At 35.5% G+C, this 20606-nt stretch overlaps 1 protein-coding gene across 9 annotated transcripts in view; it reads left to right on the top strand.

Annotated features, from left to right (window-relative positions):
* Positions 1 to 20606, top strand: part of LOC102889537 (zinc finger protein 382) — a 58210-nt gene that overhangs the window by 8595 nt on the left and 29009 nt on the right. For 6 of the 9 annotated variants that reach the window (XM_025040536.1, XM_015598587.2, XM_015598595.2 and 3 more), the window contains exon 5: positions 11775 to 11897. The exons of the other annotated variants lie outside the window; for them this stretch is intronic. In XM_025040536.1, coding sequence (XP_024896304.1) covers positions 11775 to 11897 — 123 coding nt within the window. The remainder of the gene's footprint in view (positions 1 to 11774; positions 11898 to 20606) is intronic. 9 annotated transcript variants of the gene reach the window in all.

Here is a 20606-nt window from a genome sequence, read left to right as displayed (position 1 = left end):
TGGGTCTTACATTTAAGTCTTTAATCTATTTTGAGTCTATTCTTGTATATGGTGTAAGAAGGTGTTCCAGTTTCTTTTTTTTTTTTTGCATGTATCCAATTTTCTCAATACCATTTATTGAAGAGACTGTCTTTACTCCATTGTATATTCTTACCTCCTTTGTCATATATTATATGAGTGTATAGGTGTGGATTTATTTCTGTTCCATTGATCAATGTATCTGTTTTTATGCCAGTAGCATGCTATTTTGATTACTGTAGCCTTGTAGTATAGTTTGATATTAGGTAGTGTGATATCTCCAACTTTGTTCTTTTTTCTCAAGATTGCCGTGGCTATTCGGGGTCTTTTACGGTTCCATATAAATTTTAAGATTATTCGTTCTAGCTCTCTGAAAAATGCCATTGATATTTTGATAGGAATTGCATTGAATCTATAGATTGCTTTGGGTAAGATGGCTATTTTAATGATGTTGATTCTTCCTATCCGTGAGCACGGTATATATTTCCATTTATTTGTATCTTCTTCAATTTCTTTTTTCGATGACATAATTTTCTGAGAACAGGTCTTTTACTCCTTGGTTAATTTGATTCCCAGGTATTTTATAGTTTTGACACAATTGTAAATGGGATTGTTTTCTTAATTTCTCTTTCTGAAAGTTCATCATTGGTGTATAAAAATGCCCCTGACTTCTGAATATTTATTGTGTAACCCGCTACTTTACTGAATTCATTGATTAGTTCTAACAGTTTTTTGGTGGAATCTTTAGGGTTCTCTCTATATAGTATACATGTATCGGCAAATAACAAGAGTTTTACTTCTTCCTTTCTAATTCAGATGCCTTTTTATTTCTCTTTCTTGTCTTATTGCTCTGGCTAAGATTTCTAATACAGCGTTGAAGAGGAGTGGTGAAAGTGGGCATCTTTGTCTTGTTCCTGATCTTAAGGAAAATGCTTTTAGCCTTTCTCCATTGAGTATGATGTTAGCTGTAGGTTTGTCATATGTGGCCTTTGTTATGGTGAAGTATGTTCCCTCTATTCCCACTTTGCATCTATTTTTATCATAAATGGATGCTGGATTTTGTTGAATGCTTTTTCTGCATCTGTTGATAGGATCATATGGTTTTTATCTTTCAATTTGTTAATGTGGTATATCACATTAATTGATTTGCGGATATTGTACCAACCTTGCATCCCAGGGATAAATCCAACTTGATCACGTGTATGATATTCTTAATGAATTGCTGAATTCAATTTGCTAATATTTTGTTGAGGATTTTTGCATCAGTGTTCATTAGAGATATCTGCCTATAGTTTTCTTTTTGTGTAATGTCTTTGGTTTTGGAATCAAGGTTATGGTGGCCTCTTTAAAGGAGTTAGGGAGCCTTCCCTTTTGGATTTTTTGGAATATTTTGAGAAGAATAGGTGTTAATTCTTCTTTGAATGTTTGGTAAAATTTGCCTATGAAGCCATCTGGTCCAGGACTTTTGTTTTTTGGGAGGTTTTTGATTACTGATTCTATTTCATTGATGGTAATCGGTGGGTTCAGATTTTGTTTATTCTTGACTCAGTCTTGGGAGATTGTATGTTTCTAGGAAGTGTCCATTACTTCCAGATTGTACAGTTCGTTGGCATGTAATTGCTCATAGTATTTTCATATGACCCTTTGTATTTCTGTGGAGGCCGTAGTTATTTCTCCTCTTTCATTTCTGACTTTGAGTCCTCTCTCTTTTTTCCTTGATGAGTCTGGCCAAAGGTCTGTCAATTTTGTTTATCCTTTCAAAGAACCAGCTCTTGGTTTCATTAATCTTTTAAATAGTGTTTCTAGACTCTGTTTTTTTTCTGCTCTGATCTTTATTATTTCCTTCCTTCTATTTACTTTGGGCTTGTTTTTTTTTTTTGTTTGTTTTTTTTGCTGTTCTTTTTATAGTTCTTTTAAGTGTAAGGTTAGATTGTTTATTTGACCTTTTTTTATTTCTTGTAGTAGTAGGAATCCTCTATGTATTCTGGATAGAAGTTTTTCCTTATATACATTGCAAATACTTGCTCTAGTCTGTGGCTTGCCTATTCATTTTAATGGTGTCTTTCAATGAGCTTTAATTTTGAAGTCTAGTTTATTATTTTTTTGTTTGTAATTATTTTTTAACCTCTCAAACAAATATTTGTCTTCTCTGACATGAAGATAGTTCCCTGTATTTTCTTCTAAAAATATTACGGGGGGATAAATAAATAAAAATGTTATGTATATTTTGATTTTTTTAATTACGAAAGTTATTTATAATGTAAGGTAATGGTTGAGTGTGTTTTCTTCCATATGGATGGATGTTATTTTGTCCCATCACTTGTTGAATTGAATGAAATTGCTCTGTTTATCTTATCTAACATTGTATGATCGTGTTTCTATTTTTAGATTATTCTTTCCTTTGATATGTTTTAAGTCCTATTACCAATACCACCTGGTCTTTGATTATTGTAGCTTTATAATTCTCAAAATCAGAGTAAGTCCTCTGTCTTCTTTTTTAAAATTGTTTTGGCTTGTCTAGGTCATTTTCTTTTTCAAGTACGTTTTAGAATCAGCTTCTAGATTCCTTAATTAAATGTACTTAGATTTTTATTGATGAGAACTAACATCTTAGCAATATTGTCTTCCAGTCCATGATATAGCTTTCCATTCGAGTTAGTGTCTCTAATTCCTGTAAGCAGTATTTTATTATTTTTAGTATAGAGGTCTTATACATTTTCCATTAAATTTATCTCTAAGCTTTTATTATTTAATTTTTATTTAATTTTCAATTACAGTTGACATACAATATGATATTAGTTTCAGGTATATAACATAGTGTTTAGATATTTATCTAACTTAAAAAGTCATCACCCCATAAGTTTAGTGCCACCTGGTACCAAACAATTATTACAGTATTATTGATTATATTCCCTCTGCTGTACTTTACATTCCCATGATGATTTTTCTGCCAATTTATACTTTTGAATCCCTTTCACACTTTTCATCCATCCCTCCAAACCCCCTCCCATCTAACTACCATCAGTTTGTTCTATGAGTCTGTTTCTGCTTTGTTTATTTTCTTTTTTAGATTCCACACATAAGTGAAATCAGATGGTATTTGTTTCTATATAATTTATTTCACTTAGCATATGCTCTCTGGGTTCATCCACGTTGTTGCAAATGTCAAGATTTCATACTTTTTATGTCTATTTATAGGTACCAATCTTTTAAAAAGATTATTGAGGTGACATTGATTAATAAAATCAAAGTGTAATAAAATTCAAGTGTAAAATTCAACAGTATGTCATATATATATATTACATTCAACAGTATGTTATATATATTGCATTGTTGTTCACCACCCAAAGTCAGATTTCCTTCCCTCACCAAATATTCAACCCCTTTTATATCTGCGCCCCACCTTCCCTCTGGTAAACACTAACCCACCATCTATGTCCATGAGTCTCTGTCTGTCACGGTTTTTGCTTTCAGCTTTATATCACATATGAGTGAAATCATATGGTTTTCGACTTTTTCTGTCGACATATTTCTCTTAGCATGGTTATCTCAAGATCCACCTATGTTGTCGCAAATGGCAGTATTTCATCTTTTCTTACGGCTGAGTAATATTCCATTGTATATATGTACCACATCTTTATCCAGTCATCTGTCATAGGACACTTCAGTTTCTTCCATGTCTTGGCCACCGTGAATAATGCTACTGTGAACATAAGGGTGTATATATCTTTGCAAAGAAATATTTTCAGGTCTTTTAGGTAGATACCTAAAGTTGGATTGCTGGATCATATGGTAATTCAGTTTTTAGTTTTTTGAGGCATCTCCATACTGTTTTCTATACTGGCTATACCAATTTGCATTCCCACCAGCAGTGTATGAGGGTTCCTTTTTGCCCACAATCTCTCTAACACTTGTTATTATTTGTCCTGTTGATGATAGCCATTTTAACAGGTGTGAGATAGTATCTCATTGTGGTTTTGATTTGCATTTCCCTAAATTCTAGTGAAGTTGAGCATCTTTTCATACGTTTGTTGGCCATTTGTATGTCTTCTTGGGAGAAGTGTCTGTTCAAGTCCTGTGCCTATTTTTTAATTGGATTTTTTTTTAATTGTTGAGTTGTATGAGTTCTTTATATATTTTGGATATTAGGTCCTTATCAGAGGTGTCGTTTGCAAATATATTCTCCCATTCAGATGGTTGCCTCTTTGCCCTATGATGGTTTCTTTTGCTGTGCAGAACTTTTTAGTTTGATATAGTCCTGTTCATTTATTTTTGCTTTTACTTCCCTTGCCTTTGAGGTCAAATTCATAAAATCCTCTTTAAGTCCAAGTTCCTTCAGTTTTAGTTCCTATGTTTTCTTCTATGCATTTTATTGTTTCAGGTCCTATATTCAGGTCCTTAATCCATTTTGAGTTAATTTTAGTGTGTAGTGATAGACAACAGTCTAGCTTCATTCTTTTGCAGGTAGCTTTCCGGTTTTCCCAGCACCATTTATAGAAGAGGCTTTCCTTTCCCTGTTGTATGGTTTTGGCTCCTTTGTCAAAAATTATTTGCTCATATAAACATGGGTTTACTTTTGCACTCTCAATTCTGTTCCATTGGTCGGTGTGTCTGTTTTTCCACTAATGCCATGCCATTTTGATTATTGTCGCTTCGTAGTATAATTTGAAGTCGGGCAGAGTGATACCTCCAGCCTTGTTCTTTTTTCTAAGGATTGCTTTGGCTATTCAGGGTCTTTTGTGCTTCCACACAAATCTGATGTTTTTTTGTCCTATTTCTTTAAAAAAAAAATACCAATGGGATTTTGATGGTGGTTGCATTAAATCTGTATAATGCTTTAGGTAATGAGGTCATTTTAACTATGTTTATTCTTACAATCCAAGAACATGAAATATCTTTCCATTTTTTTGTGTCTTCAACATATTTTAATAATGTCTTACAGTTTTTAGTTTATAGGTTCTTCATTTGTTTTGTTAGGTTTATTCCTAGATATTTTATTCTTTTAGTTGCAATTGAAAGAGGAATTGTTTTTTTTCATTTCTTTTTCTGAAAATTTATTAGAGTATAGGAATGCTATGGATCTTCGAACATTGATTTCGTATCCTGAGACTTTACTGTATTTATTATTTCTAATAGTTTTTTAGTAGAGCCTTCAGGGTTTTCCATATAGAAAATCATGTCATCTGCAAAAAGTGAGTTTGAATTTTTCATTCCCTGTTTGGATGTCTTTCGTTTCTTTCTCTTGCCCGATTGCTCTAGCTAGTACTATCAATACTATATTGAATAATAGAGGTGATAGCAAAGACCCTTGTCTTGTTCCAGATCTTAGAGGGAAGGTTTCGAGTTTTTCACCATTAAGTATGATGTTAGCTGAGGGTTTGTCATGAATGGCCTTAATTATGTTGAGGTATTTTCCTTCTATACCCATTTTATTAAGTGTTTTAATCATAAATGGATGTTGTATCTTGTCAAATGCTTTTTTTTGCATCTATTGATGTGATCATATGGTTTTTATTTTTTGATTATATTAATCAATTTGCATATGTTGAACCATGCCTGTGTCCCTGGGATAAAGCCCATTAGATCATAGTGTTTAATCTTTTTAATGTGTTGTTGTATTTGATTTGCTAGTATTTTATTTAGGAATTTTGCATCTGTGTTTATAAGAGATAGTGGTCTATAGTTTTACTTTTTTGAGTTATATTTACCATGTTTTGATATCAGTGTGATGTTGGCCTCAAATTTTTGGAAAAGTATTAGAAGAATAGACGTTAAATTTTTGAATGTTTGGTAGAATTCACTTGTGAAACCATCTGGTCCTGCATTTTTACCTTTGGGGGGGTGGGGGAGGTTGATGATGGTATTAATTTACATACTGTTGATTGGTCTATTTAGATTTTCCAGTTTTTCATGATTCAGTCTAGGAAGATTGTATATTTCTAAGAACTTCCATTTCTACTAGGTTATTAAATTTGGTGTCATATAATTTTTCATAGTATTCTTGTATGATTCTTTGTATTTCGATGGTATCTACTGTGACTTCTTTTCTTTCGGTCCTGATTTTCTTTCTTTGTGTCTTTTTTTTTTTTCTTTAGTGAGTCTAGCCAGGGATTTTTCAATTTTATTAATGTGAAAGAACTAGCTTTTTGGAGGCAGACAAAAAATGGCGTATATAATAGAAGCTCTGTTCATCCTCCTGACGACCAAATCAAAGTTGATACAGAAACAAGTTGCAAACAGCAAAGAAGATTGCCTAGGATCTAGATGAACAAGCCATACAAGTAGGGAGAAATCTAGAAATCACCCTGAAACAGCAGAGGGAGAATGGTGTAAGGACACAAGGCTGCCCAGTCCCAAGCATCTGAGTGGGACAGAGGCTGCAGCAGAAGCTGCGACACTGGCAGCAGTAGCTGCAGATTCCTCTTAAAGGAGCCGTGTCTGCGAACATACTTTCTTGGTGACGGACATTGTTGTCGGAGTGAGGGTCAAGGCAAGACTCGGTCTGTACAGAAGTACCTGCGATATCCATTGTTCCTCTGTTGAACCCTCCCCACTTCCATTGTGCGGCAGCAGCACCACCATAGCAAAAACAACAGAGGTCGCTCCACCTAGAGGATTCCCTGAAACTCCGCCTATTCCAACTCGCTGCCTCACTCTAGCCACATCCAGCTGTGTCTTTGCTTAGGTCCCCCTTGCTGAGCAGCGCCTAGACTCACAGTGGAGGCTGGCCTCAGTTTCCCGGTGACACTGGACACCTACTACACAAAGCCATGCTAATAAGACTGGGAGACTTAGGAGCTTTGCTTAGTACATAGAAACAGACACAGAAAGGCAGCCAAAATGGGATGACAAAGAAGCAGAAACCATATGAGAGAACAGAACAGAGATCCAGAAATATTGGAGTCAAGCAATCTAACAGATGCAGAGTTCAAAACATTGGTTATAAAGATGCTCAGTGAACTTAGGGGGAGTGTAGATGAATTCAGTGAGAACTTTAACAAAGAGATTAAAAACATAAAAATGGAAATTCTAAAAGGGAACCAGTCAGAAATGAAGAACATACTGTCTGAGATGAGTAATATGTTAAATGGAACAAACAAAGTGAATAACGAAGAGGATCAAATGACCTATATAGAGGATGGGAAAACAAAGGACTCAATCAGAATGGCAAGAAAAAAGAAGCCAAGACTATAATAATAATTTAAGGTGCCTATGGGACATTATTAAGGGCAAAAATATCCATGTCATAGGGGTACTAGAAATAAAACAAGATGTTGAATAGCTATTTGAAGAAATAATGATGGAAAACTTCCCTAACCTGGTGAAGGAAATAGACATAAAACTCCAGGAAGCTCAAAGAATCCCAAAAACCAGGGACCCAGAGAGGCCCACACCAAGACACATCATAATTAAAATGCCAAAGGTTAACTACAAAGAGAGGATCTTAAAAACAGCAAGAGAAAAGCAGTTAGTTATCTTCAAGGGAGCACCCATAAGACTGGCAGCTGATTTCTCAAAAGAAACCATGCAGGACAGAAAGACTTGGCACACAATATTCGACGTGATAAAAAACCAGGGTCTACAACCAAGAATACTTTATTCAGCAAATCTATCATTCAGAGTTGAAGGACAGATAAAGAGCTTCCCAGACAAAAATAAGCTAATGGAATTTATCACCAAGCCAGTATTACAGTAAATGTTAGAAGGACTTCTTTAAAAAGAAAAAGCATGTATCAAAAACATGAATAAAGAATGGTAATAACTACATTCCTATCAACAAATACCTTAAATGGAAAAGAATTAAATGCTCCAACAAAAGATAGAGTGGCTGAATGGATGAGAAAACAAGACCCCTACATATGCTGCCTCCAAGAGACTGACTTCAGATTGGAAAACACACTAAAAGGAAGGGGATGGAAAAAGATACTGCCTTGATGGACCAGAGGTTATTGCGCTGAATGAAATGGGTTGGATAGAGAAAGGCAAATATTGCATGATTTCATGTACATGTGGAATCTAAAGAACAAAATCAACAACAACAAAAGTGGAAATAAACTCATAGATACAGAGGATATTTTGAGGGCTACTAGATGGGAGAGGGGTTAGGAGGTATGGCAAAAATCAGGCAAAGGGATTAAAAGGTACAAATGGATACTGCAGTATAGACATGGAGATGTAGAGTGTAGCATGGGGAAGATGGTTAATAATGTAATACATAAGAAATAAGAGGGTACTAGATTTAGTGGGGTGATCACTTTGAAAGTTATGTGGATCTTAGATCAGTATTCTATACAACTGAAACTGGTATATTATTGTATGCCAAAAATAATTGAAAAAAAAATACCTCATTGAATTGTACAATGTTAATACAAGCAACTAATTGTCTATTATATTTCAATAAAGACGGGAAAATTTTTTTAAAAAACTAGCTTTTTGCATTAATTTTTGCTATTGTCTTTTTGTTCTCAATTTCATTTAATTCTTCTCTAATTTTTATTAGTTCCTTCCTTCAGCTGACTTTGGACTTTATTTGTTCTTTTTCTAGTTCTTTAAGGTGTAATGTTAAATTGTTTATTTGGGCTCGCTCTTATTTCTTGAGATAGGCCTGTAATTATATGAACTTTCCTCTTATTACTGCTTTTGCTGTGTCCCAAAAGTTTTGATATGATGTACTTTCATTTTTGTTTGTTTCTATGTATCTCTTAATCTCTCCTTTTATTTTTTCTATGACCCAGTCATTCTTCAGTAGCATGTTGTTTGATCTCTACATATTTGTGGTTATTCCCGCTTTCTTTTTACAGTTGATCTCCAGTTTCAAACCATTATGGTCAGAGAATATGCTTGACATGATTTCAGTCTTCTTAAATTTGTTGAGGCAGTTTTATGTCTCAACATATGATTTATCCTTGAAAGTGTCCCATGTGCACTAGAGAATAACGAATAAGCTGCTGTTTTGTGATGAAGGGCTCTGTAAATGTTGATTATGTCCGATTGATCTAATGTGTCATTTAATGGTAATATTTCCATATTGATTTTCTGTTTGGATGGTATATCCATAGCTGACAGTGAGGTATTTAGGTCCCCTACTGTAATTGTGTTGTTGTCAATTTTTCCTCTTAGTCCTGTTAGTAGTTGTTTTAAATATTTATGCTCCCTGGTTGGAAGCATAAATATTAATATGTGTTAGGTCTTCTTGATACATGGTTCCCTTTATAATTTTGAAGTGTCCATCATTGTCTCTACTCTTTCTATCATGGCCTATGTCATCAGATATAAGTATGGCTACACCCACTTTTCTCTGGATGCCATTTGTTGGAATTATTATTTTCCACCCTTTCTCTTTGAATCTCTGTCCTTACAGCTGAGATATTTCTCTTGAAGGCAGCCTATGGCAGTTTGGTTGGTTTCGTTTTTGTTTTGTTTTATTTTTGATCCAGTCTGCTACTCTATGCTTTTTTATTGGTGAATTTAATCCATTTACTTTAGGGGTGATTATTGAAATATGAGGTTTTCCTATGGTCATTTTATCTTTTGTTTTCTGATAACTTGGGGTCTCCATTGTTTCTTTGTCATTGTGTTTCTGTCTGTTATTTTTGTTTGGTGGTGTTTTGTTGATTTTCCCTCTGGTCCTTCTTGTTTTATGATGTGTGTCTTAGTTCTGGATTTTTAATGTGTGGTTACCATTAAGTTTATGTAAAGGATACTTATATATTTATATTCCGTTTTCAGTGTGCACCTTATCTCCATTCTCCTTTGAGGAATTGGAGCTTTACTTCCCTTTTCTGTTTTTTTGTTTCAAAAATTATCACTGAACATATATGCTGACCATTCCTTTCTAAGTTGCAGTAGCTGTTATCTTCTTTTTTTAGTGTTTTTTTTTTTAGTGGTTTTTTTTTTTTTTTTTTTTTTTTGGCCTTTAACCATTATGTAATATTTAAGCTTATAACCCTGTTCTTAATAAGAGTTACACTCTCCGGTTGGCCTGTTAGTCATCTTACTCATAGTTATATATTTTTTGTCCTTTTGCTTCAGGTAGAATGACCTCTTTCAGTATTTTCTATAATGCAGACCTTGTGGTGGAGAATTCCTTCAGCTTTTGTACAACTGGAAAGGTCTTTATTTCTCCTTCCTAACTAAAGGAGAGCTTTGCTGGATATATTATTCTTGGCTGGTAATTTATTTCTTTCAATAGTTTGAATACCTAGTTCCACTCTTCTCTTGCTTGTAAGGTTTTTGCTGCAAAGTCAGATGATAGTCTAATCAGTTTTCCTTTATAAGTAAATGTCTTCTTTTTCCTGGCTGCCTTGAGAATTGTCTTTATCAATATTTTTTAACAACTTTAATATAATGTGTCTTGAAGAAGGCCTCTTTGGGTTGACATAATTGGATGTTTGTTTGCTTCTTGGATTTAAAGATCAAGTTCTTTCGATAGGTGTGGGAAATTCTCATTGACTGTTTGAATAGATTCTCTGTTCCCTTCTCCCTCTTGTCTCCTTCTGGTATACCCATTATTCTTATGTTACTTTTTTTCTCATGGTGAAAGATAGTTCTGGTAGAGTTCTTTCATTATTTTTCATTCTCAAGTCTCTCTTCCTTCTGTGTCATTTTCAGATTTCTGTTTTCAATACCATTAATTTTTTCCTCCATTTGGTCAGCTCTATTTCCTAAGCTTGCTATTTCATTCTTTATCTCTTTTAATTTGTTCTTCATATCCAGAAGTTTTATTGGGTTCTTTTTCAGGGTTTCAATCTCCTTGATAAAGTATTTGTTTTGTTTGTTTATTTTGTTTCTAATTTCTTGAAATTTTTGGACAGAATTTTCTTGCATCTCATTGAGTGTTTTCAGAAGTGCAATCCTGAATTCTCTGTTGTTTAAACCGCATATTTCTGTCCTTAAGCTTATTTTCTCTAGATTTTTCAGTTTCTTTCTGAGCTGCCTTGTCACCTTGGTTGTTCATGGTGTTTGATGGACTATTTATTTGCCTGGGCATTAATGGGAGTGTGTTATGCTTTAAAAAAAAAAATTATAATATAGTGATATCCTTTCAGGAAGTTAGTAAGAGGTGGGTTTTCTTTTGACTTCCATTAGATGGTCTTCAAGCCTCTTGGATCTCTGCTTGGAGACTAAAAATGCTCTTTCCTCTCTGGTATGTGCCTCTAAAATCAGGTCCCTCGGTCCCAGGGCTCTACCTCCTTGAAAGTGTGTGATAGGTGATGAGGGTCTGAGTCTCAGAAGAGGTCCTGAGAGCCTGTTTCTGGCCCAGCAGTCAGATGCAATGCTTTGCTGCTTCCTTTTGATTCTGCCTGACTAGATGGGGATGGGGTTGATTGGGAAAAATCTGCTGGATGTGTGGCTATTTTACTTTTCTTAGTGCTGTCCCTCAGGTTTCTGATGTCTTGCTTTGATATCATCACTCCTGTCTCTGGTACCAGCTGTAGTATATGTTTCAGTACCGGTTGAACACATTCTCCTGTTCAACCTGTTTAACACCAGGGGCTCAGTGGTGTTAGCTCTGATATATGTGGGAGTGGGTGCCTTCTGGGTTGGTGGGGTGGGGCCCAGCTAGGCTCTGTGACTCAGCCTCTCTCTTTGCAATGGTGGTTTCTATGCCATAGCTGTTGCCCCTCTGCACTCAGTGTCTGCCCTGCTCTCTGCCCTGATCCCTGGGCTCTGGTGTGTGGAATGTGCTGATTGCTTAAGCAGCACTGCTCCAAGCTTCCCTGGTGACATAATGTCCCATTCCCCTTTTCTTGCAGAGAGCCCAGCTGTGTATTGCAGCTCCTTTGTTTCACACTCCAAATCATCCTCCCAGTCTCGTGCAGATTTGCCCACCTTTGGATCCTCTGATGCACAGATCTCTCAGATGTGCTTGTGTGCAGGTGGGCGTTATTTGTTGAGTTTAAATGTTCAGCTTTTTGTTATTTCAAGAGGAGAGATCTGGGGATATCCCTCATGCCACAGTACTTTTTTCTGATGTCCTCGATCTTCTTTATCCAATCATTTATTGATGGACACTTAGTTTGCTTCCATATCTTGGTTATTGTAAATAATGCTGCAGTGAACATTAGGGTGCACATATCTTTTCAAATTAGTGTTTTGGATTTCTTCAGATAAATACCGAGGAGTTGAATTGCTGGGTCATATGGTAGTTCTATTTTTAATTTTTTGAGGAACCTCCATACTGTTTTCCATAGTGGCTGCACAAATTTACTGTCTCACCAATAGTGTGTGATGGTTCCCTTTTCTTAACATCATTGCCAACACTTGTTGTTCATTGATTCATTGAGAGCCATTTTCACAGGCATGAGGTGGCATCTCATGTGGTTTTAATTTATATTACTTTGATGATCAGTGACATTGAGCATCTTTTCATATATCTGTTAGCCATCTGTACGTTCTCTTTGGAGAAATGTCTTCAGGTCCTCTGCTCATTTTTAAATCGGATTGTTTCTTTTTGTAGTGTTAAGTTATATGAATTCTTTCGTATATTAACCCTTTATCAGATACATCATTGGTGAATTTCTTCTCCCATTCAGTAGGTTGTTTTTTCGTTTTGTTGATGATTTCCTTCACCGTGCAAAACCTTTTTAGTTTGACATAGTCCACTTGTTTATTGTTGCTTTTGTTTTTTTTACCTAAGGAGACCTATCCAAAAAAATGTTACTGAGACCGTTGTCAAAATGTTTACTGCCTATGCTTTCTTCTATGAGTTTTATGGTTTCAAGTTTTAAATGTAAGTCTTTAATCCATCTCGAGTTTATTCTTGTAGTCTAGTTTTACTTTTTGCATATATCTGTCCAGTTTTCCAAGCACTATTTATCAAAGAGACTGTCTTTACCCCCATTGTATATTCTCGCCTTATTTGTCATAGGTTAATTGACCATACAGATGTGGGTTTATTTCTGGTCTCTCTATTCTGTTCCACTGATCTATATTGTCTGTATTTAATACCATGCTGTATTTAGTACCGTACTTGATCTAAGGTAGTGATATAAGATAGTGTGATACCTCTAACTTTGTCCTTTCTCATCACTGCTTTGGCTCTTCAGGGTCTTTTGTAATTTCATATGAATTTTAGGATTATTTGTTCTAGTCTGTGAAAATGTCATTGCTATTTAGATAGGGATTGCATTAAATCTGTAAATTGCTTTGGCAGTATGGACATTTTAACGATGTTAATTCTTCCTATCCAGGAGCATGGTATAGGCTTCCATTTAATTTTATCTTCTTCAGTATCTTATAATTTTCTGAGTACAGGTCCTTTACCTCCTTGATTGAATTTATTCTTGGCATTTTATTCATATTGAAGCCATTATAAATGAGATTGTGTTCTTAATTTCTCTTTCTGATAGTTTGTTATTCATGCATAAAATGCAACTGATTTCTGAATATTTCTATCTTGCTACTTTCCTCAATTCATTTATCAGTACTAATTTTTGGTGGACTCTTTAGGGTTCTCTATATATACTACCATGTCATCTACAAATAATGGCAGTTTTATGTGTTTCCAATTGAGATGCCTTTTATCTCTTTTTTCTTGTCTGATTGCTGTGGCTAGGATTTCCATTACTATGTTGAATAAATATGGGGAAAGTGGATATTCTTGTCTTGGTCCTGATCTTAAAGGGAAAGCTTTTAGCTATTCACCCCTGAGTATGATGTTAGCTGTGGGTTTGTCATATATGGCCTTTATTTTGTTAAAGTATGTTCTCTCTGCCTCTACTTTGCTATGAGTTTTTAATCAGTAGTGGATTTTGTAAAATGCTTTTACTGCATCCATTTTTATGATCATCTGATTTTTTAAAAATTTATTTTTATGGCGACATTGGTTATGAAATCCAGTAAGTTTCAGGTGTACAATTTAACAGTAAGGCATATATATATTGCATTGTGAATTCACCTCCCATAGTTAGATTTCTTACTGTCACCACATATTTGATTCCCTTTACTCCCTCTATTTCCCTCCTCCCCCTTCCTCCCTACCCTCCGTATGATCATATGATTTTTAGCCTTCATTTTGTATATGTGGTGTATCAAGTTCATTGATTTGTAGATATTGAACCAACCTTGCATCCCTGGAATAAATCCCACTTGATCATGGTGTATGATTTTTTTAAATGTATAGCTAAGTCCACTTAGCTAATATTTTGTTATGGATTTTTGCATCACTATTCATTGGAGATATTGGCTTATAATTTCCTTTTCTTTGTAGTGTCTTTATCTGGTTTTGATATTAGGGTAATGCTTGCCTAGTAAAATGAGTTTGGGAGCCTTCTCTCTTCAGTTTTTTGGAATATTTTGAGAAGAATGATATTAATTCTTCTTTAGATGTTTGGTAAAATTCGCCTGTGAAGCCATCTGGTCCAGGACTTTTGTTTGTTGGGAGTTTTTTGGTTACTGATTGAATTATGTTAGTAGTTATCTATCTGTTCCAATTTTCTGCTTTTCTTAATTGATCTTGGAAGATTTTATGATTCTAGGAATTTATCCATTTCTTTCAACTTGTCCAATTTGTTGGCATTTAATTGTTCATAGTATTTTCCTATAATCCTTTGTATTTCTGTGGAGTCAGTTGTCCCTTCTCTTTCATTTCTGATTATATTTACTTAGGCCCTCCCTCTGTTTTTCTTGATGAGTCTGGCTGAAGGTTTGTTAATTTTATTTATGTTTTCAGAGAAACAGCTCTTGATTTCATTAATCTTTTCTGTTGTTCTTTGAGACATTATCATTTATTTCTGCTTCAATCTTAATTATTTTCTTTATTGTACTTACTTTGGTATTAGTTTGTTCTTGATTTTTAGTTCATTTAAGAGTAAGGTTAGACTATTTATTTGAGATTTTTCTTATTTCTTGAGGTAGTTGTGTATTGCTATGAATTTCCCTCTTAGAATTGCCTTGGCTGTGTCCCATAGGTTTTGAGTCATTGTGTTTTCAATTTTCTTTGTCTCAATGTATCTTTTTATTTCTTCCTTGATCTTGCTCTTAACCTATTCATTGTTTAGTAGCATATTATTTAGCCTGCACGCATTTGTGAGTTTTTCAGTTTTCTTGTAATTGATTTCTAGTTTTATACCATTGTAGTCTGGGAAGATGCTAGGTATAATTACAATTTTCTTAAATTTATTGACCCTTGTATTCTAGCCTAATATGTGGTCTATCTTGGAAAATGTTCCATGTATACTTGAAAAGAATGCATATTCTGCTGCTTTTGAGTGAAATGTTCCACCAAAACAATTAAATTAATGTTATCTAATATGTCATTAAGGCCACTGTTTGCTTGTTGATTTTCTGTCTGAATGATGTATCTATTGATGTCACTTCAGTGTTAATGCCCCCTAATAATCCTGTATTACTGTAGATCTCTCTTTGTCCATCTTTTTATATATTTAGGTGCTCCTACGTTGGATTCATAAATATTTATGAATTATATCCTCTTGTTGAATTGATACCTTTAACATTATGAAATGCCCTTCTTCATCTCTTGTTACAGCCCTTATTTTAAAGTCTATTTTGTCCGATGTAATATCTCTACCCTAGGTTTTTCTTCATTTCCATTTATATGAAATATCTTTTTCCATCCCTTTCAGTCAGTATGTTTCTTTCAATCTGAAGGGGCTTTCTTGTAAGTTGCATACGTGCAAGTCTTGCTTTTTATCCATTCAGCCACCCTATGTCTTTTGACTGGAGCATTTAATCTGTTTACATTTAAAGTAACTATAGGTGTGTAGTTATTGCCATTTTATTGTATTTTTCATTATATTTTTACTTTGTGTATGTGTTTGTGTGTATCTCTTAATTTATTGTAATTACACATGATCTTTCTACTTTTCCTGTTAACTTTGTACTAGTTTTATAGTTGGTTGTTCCACTGCTTTTACTGCTTGCCTTTGTCAGTGAGAATATTTTTCTTTCTTGTATTTTCTTATTCATATTTTTTATTTTTTCCCACTTAAAGAACATCCTTAACATTTCTTGTAACACTGGTTTAGTGGTGATGAACTGCAGTATCTTATTCTTGTTTAGGAAGCTCTTTATCTCTCCTTGGATTCTAAATGATAGCCTTGCTGGGTAGAGTAATCTTGGTTGTAAGTCTTTGCTTTTCTTCACTTTAAATATTTTGTGTCATTCCATTCTGGCCTGCAGACTTTCTGTTGAGGAATCAGCCAACAGTTTATGGGCACTCCCTGGTAGGTAACTATTTGCTTGTTTCTCGATGCTTTTAAGATTTTCTTTGTCTTTAATCTTTTACATTTTAATTATGATGTGCGGGCCTCTTTTGGTTCATCTTACTTGGGACTGTCTGCACTTTCTGGGCTTGTATGTTTACTTCCTTCACCAGATTGGGGAAGTTTTCTGTCATTATTTCTTCAAACAGATTTTCAATTCCTTGCTCTCTCTCTTCTCCCTCTTATACGAATATTGGTACATTTAATGTTGTCTTAGAAGCCCTTAAGCTGTCCTCTTTTTTTGGATTCTTTTTTTTCATGTTTCTATTCTGTATGGATGTTTTCTGCTACCTTATCTTCCAAATCAGTGATTCGATTCTCTGCTTCATCTAATCTATTGATTCCCTCTAATGTTGTCTTCATTTCAGTTATTATATTCTTCACTTTGGACTGGTTCTTTTTGTTTTCTGTCTCTTTGTTAAAGCTCTCATTGAGTCCATCTACTCTTCTCCTAAGTTAATTGAACATCCTTATAACCAGTGTTTCGAGCTCTGCATATGGTAAATTGCTTGTCTCCATTTTGTTTAGTTCTTTTCCTGGAGCTTCATTCTCTTCTTTCATTTGAGATATGTTTCTTTGTCTTCCTATTTTGACTGCCTCCCTGTTTGTTTCTATACATTAGATAGAGCTGCTACGTCCCCCAGTGTTAGTAGAGTGGTCTTATGTAGTAGTTGTCCTGGAGGGCCCAATGGCACAGTCTCCCTGGTTACCTGAGCCAGTTGCTCCAGGTGTGTTCCTTGTATGGGTTGTGTGTGCCCTCCTATTACAGTTGAGCCTTTTTTGCTGTTTGCACATCAGTGGGAGGGACTGACCCTCAGATTGATTTTTGAGGCCTGACCGTGACTACAGGGGAGGAGCTGTTGTGCAGGGGCTGACCCTACAGAGTAGGATTTGCTTTAGCAGGGTTCCAGCCCCTACCCAGTCTCCCCTTTGGGTGTGTTGTCCTCACATGCAGCCCCAGGTGGTGCTCCAGCTTGGTCGAAGCCAGCTCCTGGACATGCCAGCCCAAGGGCGTCCTAGGAGGGGCCCTGCTGCAGGCAATTTCAGCCACACTTTATGCTATACCAGGTCCAACTGGTATGAGCCACCAAACAATTGCAGATGGCAGCCGGGGTGAGAGGTGCCTAAAGAGGCCAAGCCATAAACTCAGACCGGCTGCTGTAGTGCTGGGCTTAGGGCTGCTCAGCAAGAGGTATAGGGCACACCAAGGCCAGATGATGCTTGCTTGGGGTTTGTAAACCTTTGAGAGATTTTAGGAAAGTCTGCAGCATGAGCTAAGACAGGTCATTTGTATGGAAAAGCCACTGGAGGTGGCTTGAGTGGGCCTGAAAGTTGGGTGGAGTGGGGTCTCAGGGAACCACCATTGTGGAGCGACCAGTGTTAGCCAGGTTGATGGAGACTTAGATATGGCACCTGCCTGCATCTCCATGCCAGTAGGTGGTGTGGCTCAACAGAGAAACATGGATTCTACCAGCACTTCTGTCTGGGAGAAAGCTGCCCCTCCATCCTTTCCCTGATGCCAGACAATTCAGTTCTTTCCCATATGGCCCTCGTGCCTTTCAAGTGCTAGAGCCTAGAGTGAGTGAATCTGTACATAGGGCCCTCTGAGAGAGAAACCTGGGTCTCCAGCTGCCTCTGTCTCACTCAGCCACAACTCCACTGGTTTTCACAACCAGAAGTTGTGGAGACTTATCATCCTAGCAGTGGAACCCTAGGCTGGGGAGCCTGGTATAGAGCTGGGACCCCTCACGCCTCTGAAAGGATATCCACAGCTGAGATGTCCCTCCCAACTTTTAACTGCCACATGTGGGTGTAGGACCAACTCGTTCTATGTCTCACTTCTCCTACTCGTCTTGAGATGGCCTCTTGTGTATGTCATTAGTTTTAGGACTTCTGTTCAGCTAGACTTCAAGGAATTCTCAATGATGGTTGCTCTGTAGTTTAGTTGTAATTTTGATGTCATGAGAGGAGGCAAACACAGGGTTTACCTATTCTATCATCTTGACCAGAAATCCAATACAAACTCCTTTTACATTACCAGAATCTGAACATTTAGATTAGCAGTTCTCAAACTTTTTAGTCTTGTGATTTATTTATACTCTTAAAATTATTAAGGGTTAAAAGAACTTTGTGTGTGTGTTCGTGTGTATGTTTATGTGTAGCCTATTAGAAATTAAAACAAAAGTTTAAATATTCACTTATTAATACATTTAAAAATAATAAACTCATTACATGTTGACATAAAAAATATAATTTTTCAAAAAGTACACTTTTCGAAAAGGAAAAAACTGGTGAGAAAAGTGGCATGGTTACACGATTGAACTTTATTTAATGCCTTGCTTAATGGAAGACAGCTGATTTTCACATCTGATTCTGCATTCAGTATGTTCCAATATGTTGTTTTAATTGAAATACATGAAGAAAAAAATCTTCCTTCATGTGGATATGTAATGTGAAAGAGAAGTATTTTAAAAGCCTTTGTAGGTTGTTCTGGATGTTCTCCATAAACACTATACCCAAACTTAACAATTTATAGTTTCTAAACAGTCTCAATATAGGATCTGAGACCATAACACTGAACTTTTTTAGATTGTGACGTAAAATCCAATGGTCTATTGTCTATTTAAGTAGATTTTTTTACCCATGTATTTTTTGGTAACATTAGCATTGGTCATTTGGAAAGCAACAATTCACTGACATGTACAGATCTTCTGAATTTTATCACATTTCCAATATTAAAAAAAACCTCAAACCCACATTTGTTAATATCACGAGCAATCTCATCAGAGAAGTCTTTAAAGTATTAGGAAGTTGACACAATAGCAAATATAAGCTTTCCAACATAATGACCTTTAGGTAAGAGCTTGAATATTATCATTTGTAACAAATATTGGCAGGAGTTTTCTCTGAGTTGACAGGCTCACATTGTTCAAGAAACTGTCTACCAGATACCTGTGTCTGAATACTAGTCCACTGTACTTTCAAGTAAAAATGCTGTTCCACAAAACATAGTTATTCAGTTCTCAACTCAATTATTAGATAAGCATTTTTCTTCACAAAATACATTATACTCTGGTGTGCAACAGGAGTGCTGTATGCATACTTCTTTAATCATCACACAGAATATTGAAAATATGTGTACTCAAGGTTGGGGATCTAATTAAATTAATAATTATTTTCTGCTCTATCAAGAACAGTCTTAAGTGAAACATTTTTTTCCTTTGAGTATGTGCCAGTTAGAAAAGCAGTGATTATTATTATAGTTTGGTGCCAGTTCTTTGATTTATTCTGTGTCAGCATTTTACCCAGTGTATAAATCATATTTTTTATATTTTCTATATTTTATAATATTTTGACATTTGTGGAGTGCCTTGTTGATTGGGGGGAAAACTGCCCTTCCCAGAGCTAGCTAATTCCTAGAGACAGTAAATACCTTATTGGTGAGCCTGCCTTTCTTATACAAATCAACCAACCCCAAGTTTATACCCTCAACCATGTCCTTTATCTAACTCACACACCAAGCCAATATGTCGCCTGCTCTAAATCACTCAGGACCAGGTACCAGACAACTAGAAAACACCCCTATGACCCATAGCCTGCCAACACTATTCAAACTAGCCAATCCTAAGCTGTTTCTCCTGCGCTGCCTTGCCTTTTTTGTAGAAGCAAGCCCTGATAAAGACTTATGCTGAGGTTTTCCCCTCATTCCTTTCTGCCTCTTGACCATACCTGGTCCTTCCTCATGTGGCCTTGCATAGCATGGCATACCCCCTCATCTCAGGAAATGGTGATAATAATAACTTTCTTTTAATGGCATCTCTCTGTGTCATCACTCCATCACCTGCATATATTCAAATTCCATGAGTACTAATAAGACACTAATTATTGCTTTAGCCTCATTAGGACAAATATGAACACAGTTAAAAAGACAATCGAATTGTTATTATTAACAAAAATAGTTTTCTCCTTGTGTAACTCTCATAAGGGTCTCAGGTACTACACAGTTCATGAATCACACTTTGGTAACTGCTGGTTTGGGTCTTTCTTGTCTTTTATCTCTTTCTTTTACATTTCAGTCTTCTATCTTCTTTTGTTATAACTTTCTATTTATAGGCATTCTTAAATCTATCTAAAAGGTAAAAAGGAAATCATCGTCTAATATTTATCTCCCTCTTAGTTTTCATTTTCTGTCTTTATTTTCCCTGTGCAATGCCTTATACTTGTTTTCTGTACTCAGTCTCACATCCCATTCTCACCATGGGACCTGCTATCAGATTTTAAAGTCTATAAACCTTGGACCAAAGTAATAATATCAGTATCACCATTTCCTATCAATAAATCTCCATGTTATATATCACAATG

Source organism: Pteropus alecto, unplaced genomic scaffold (assembly GCF_000325575.1).
Source record: "Pteropus alecto unplaced genomic scaffold, ASM32557v1 scaffold281, whole genome shotgun sequence".
Classification (NCBI taxonomy): domain Eukaryota; kingdom Metazoa; phylum Chordata; class Mammalia; order Chiroptera; family Pteropodidae; genus Pteropus; species Pteropus alecto.
This window is presented reverse-complemented; position numbering and strand designations above follow the sequence as displayed.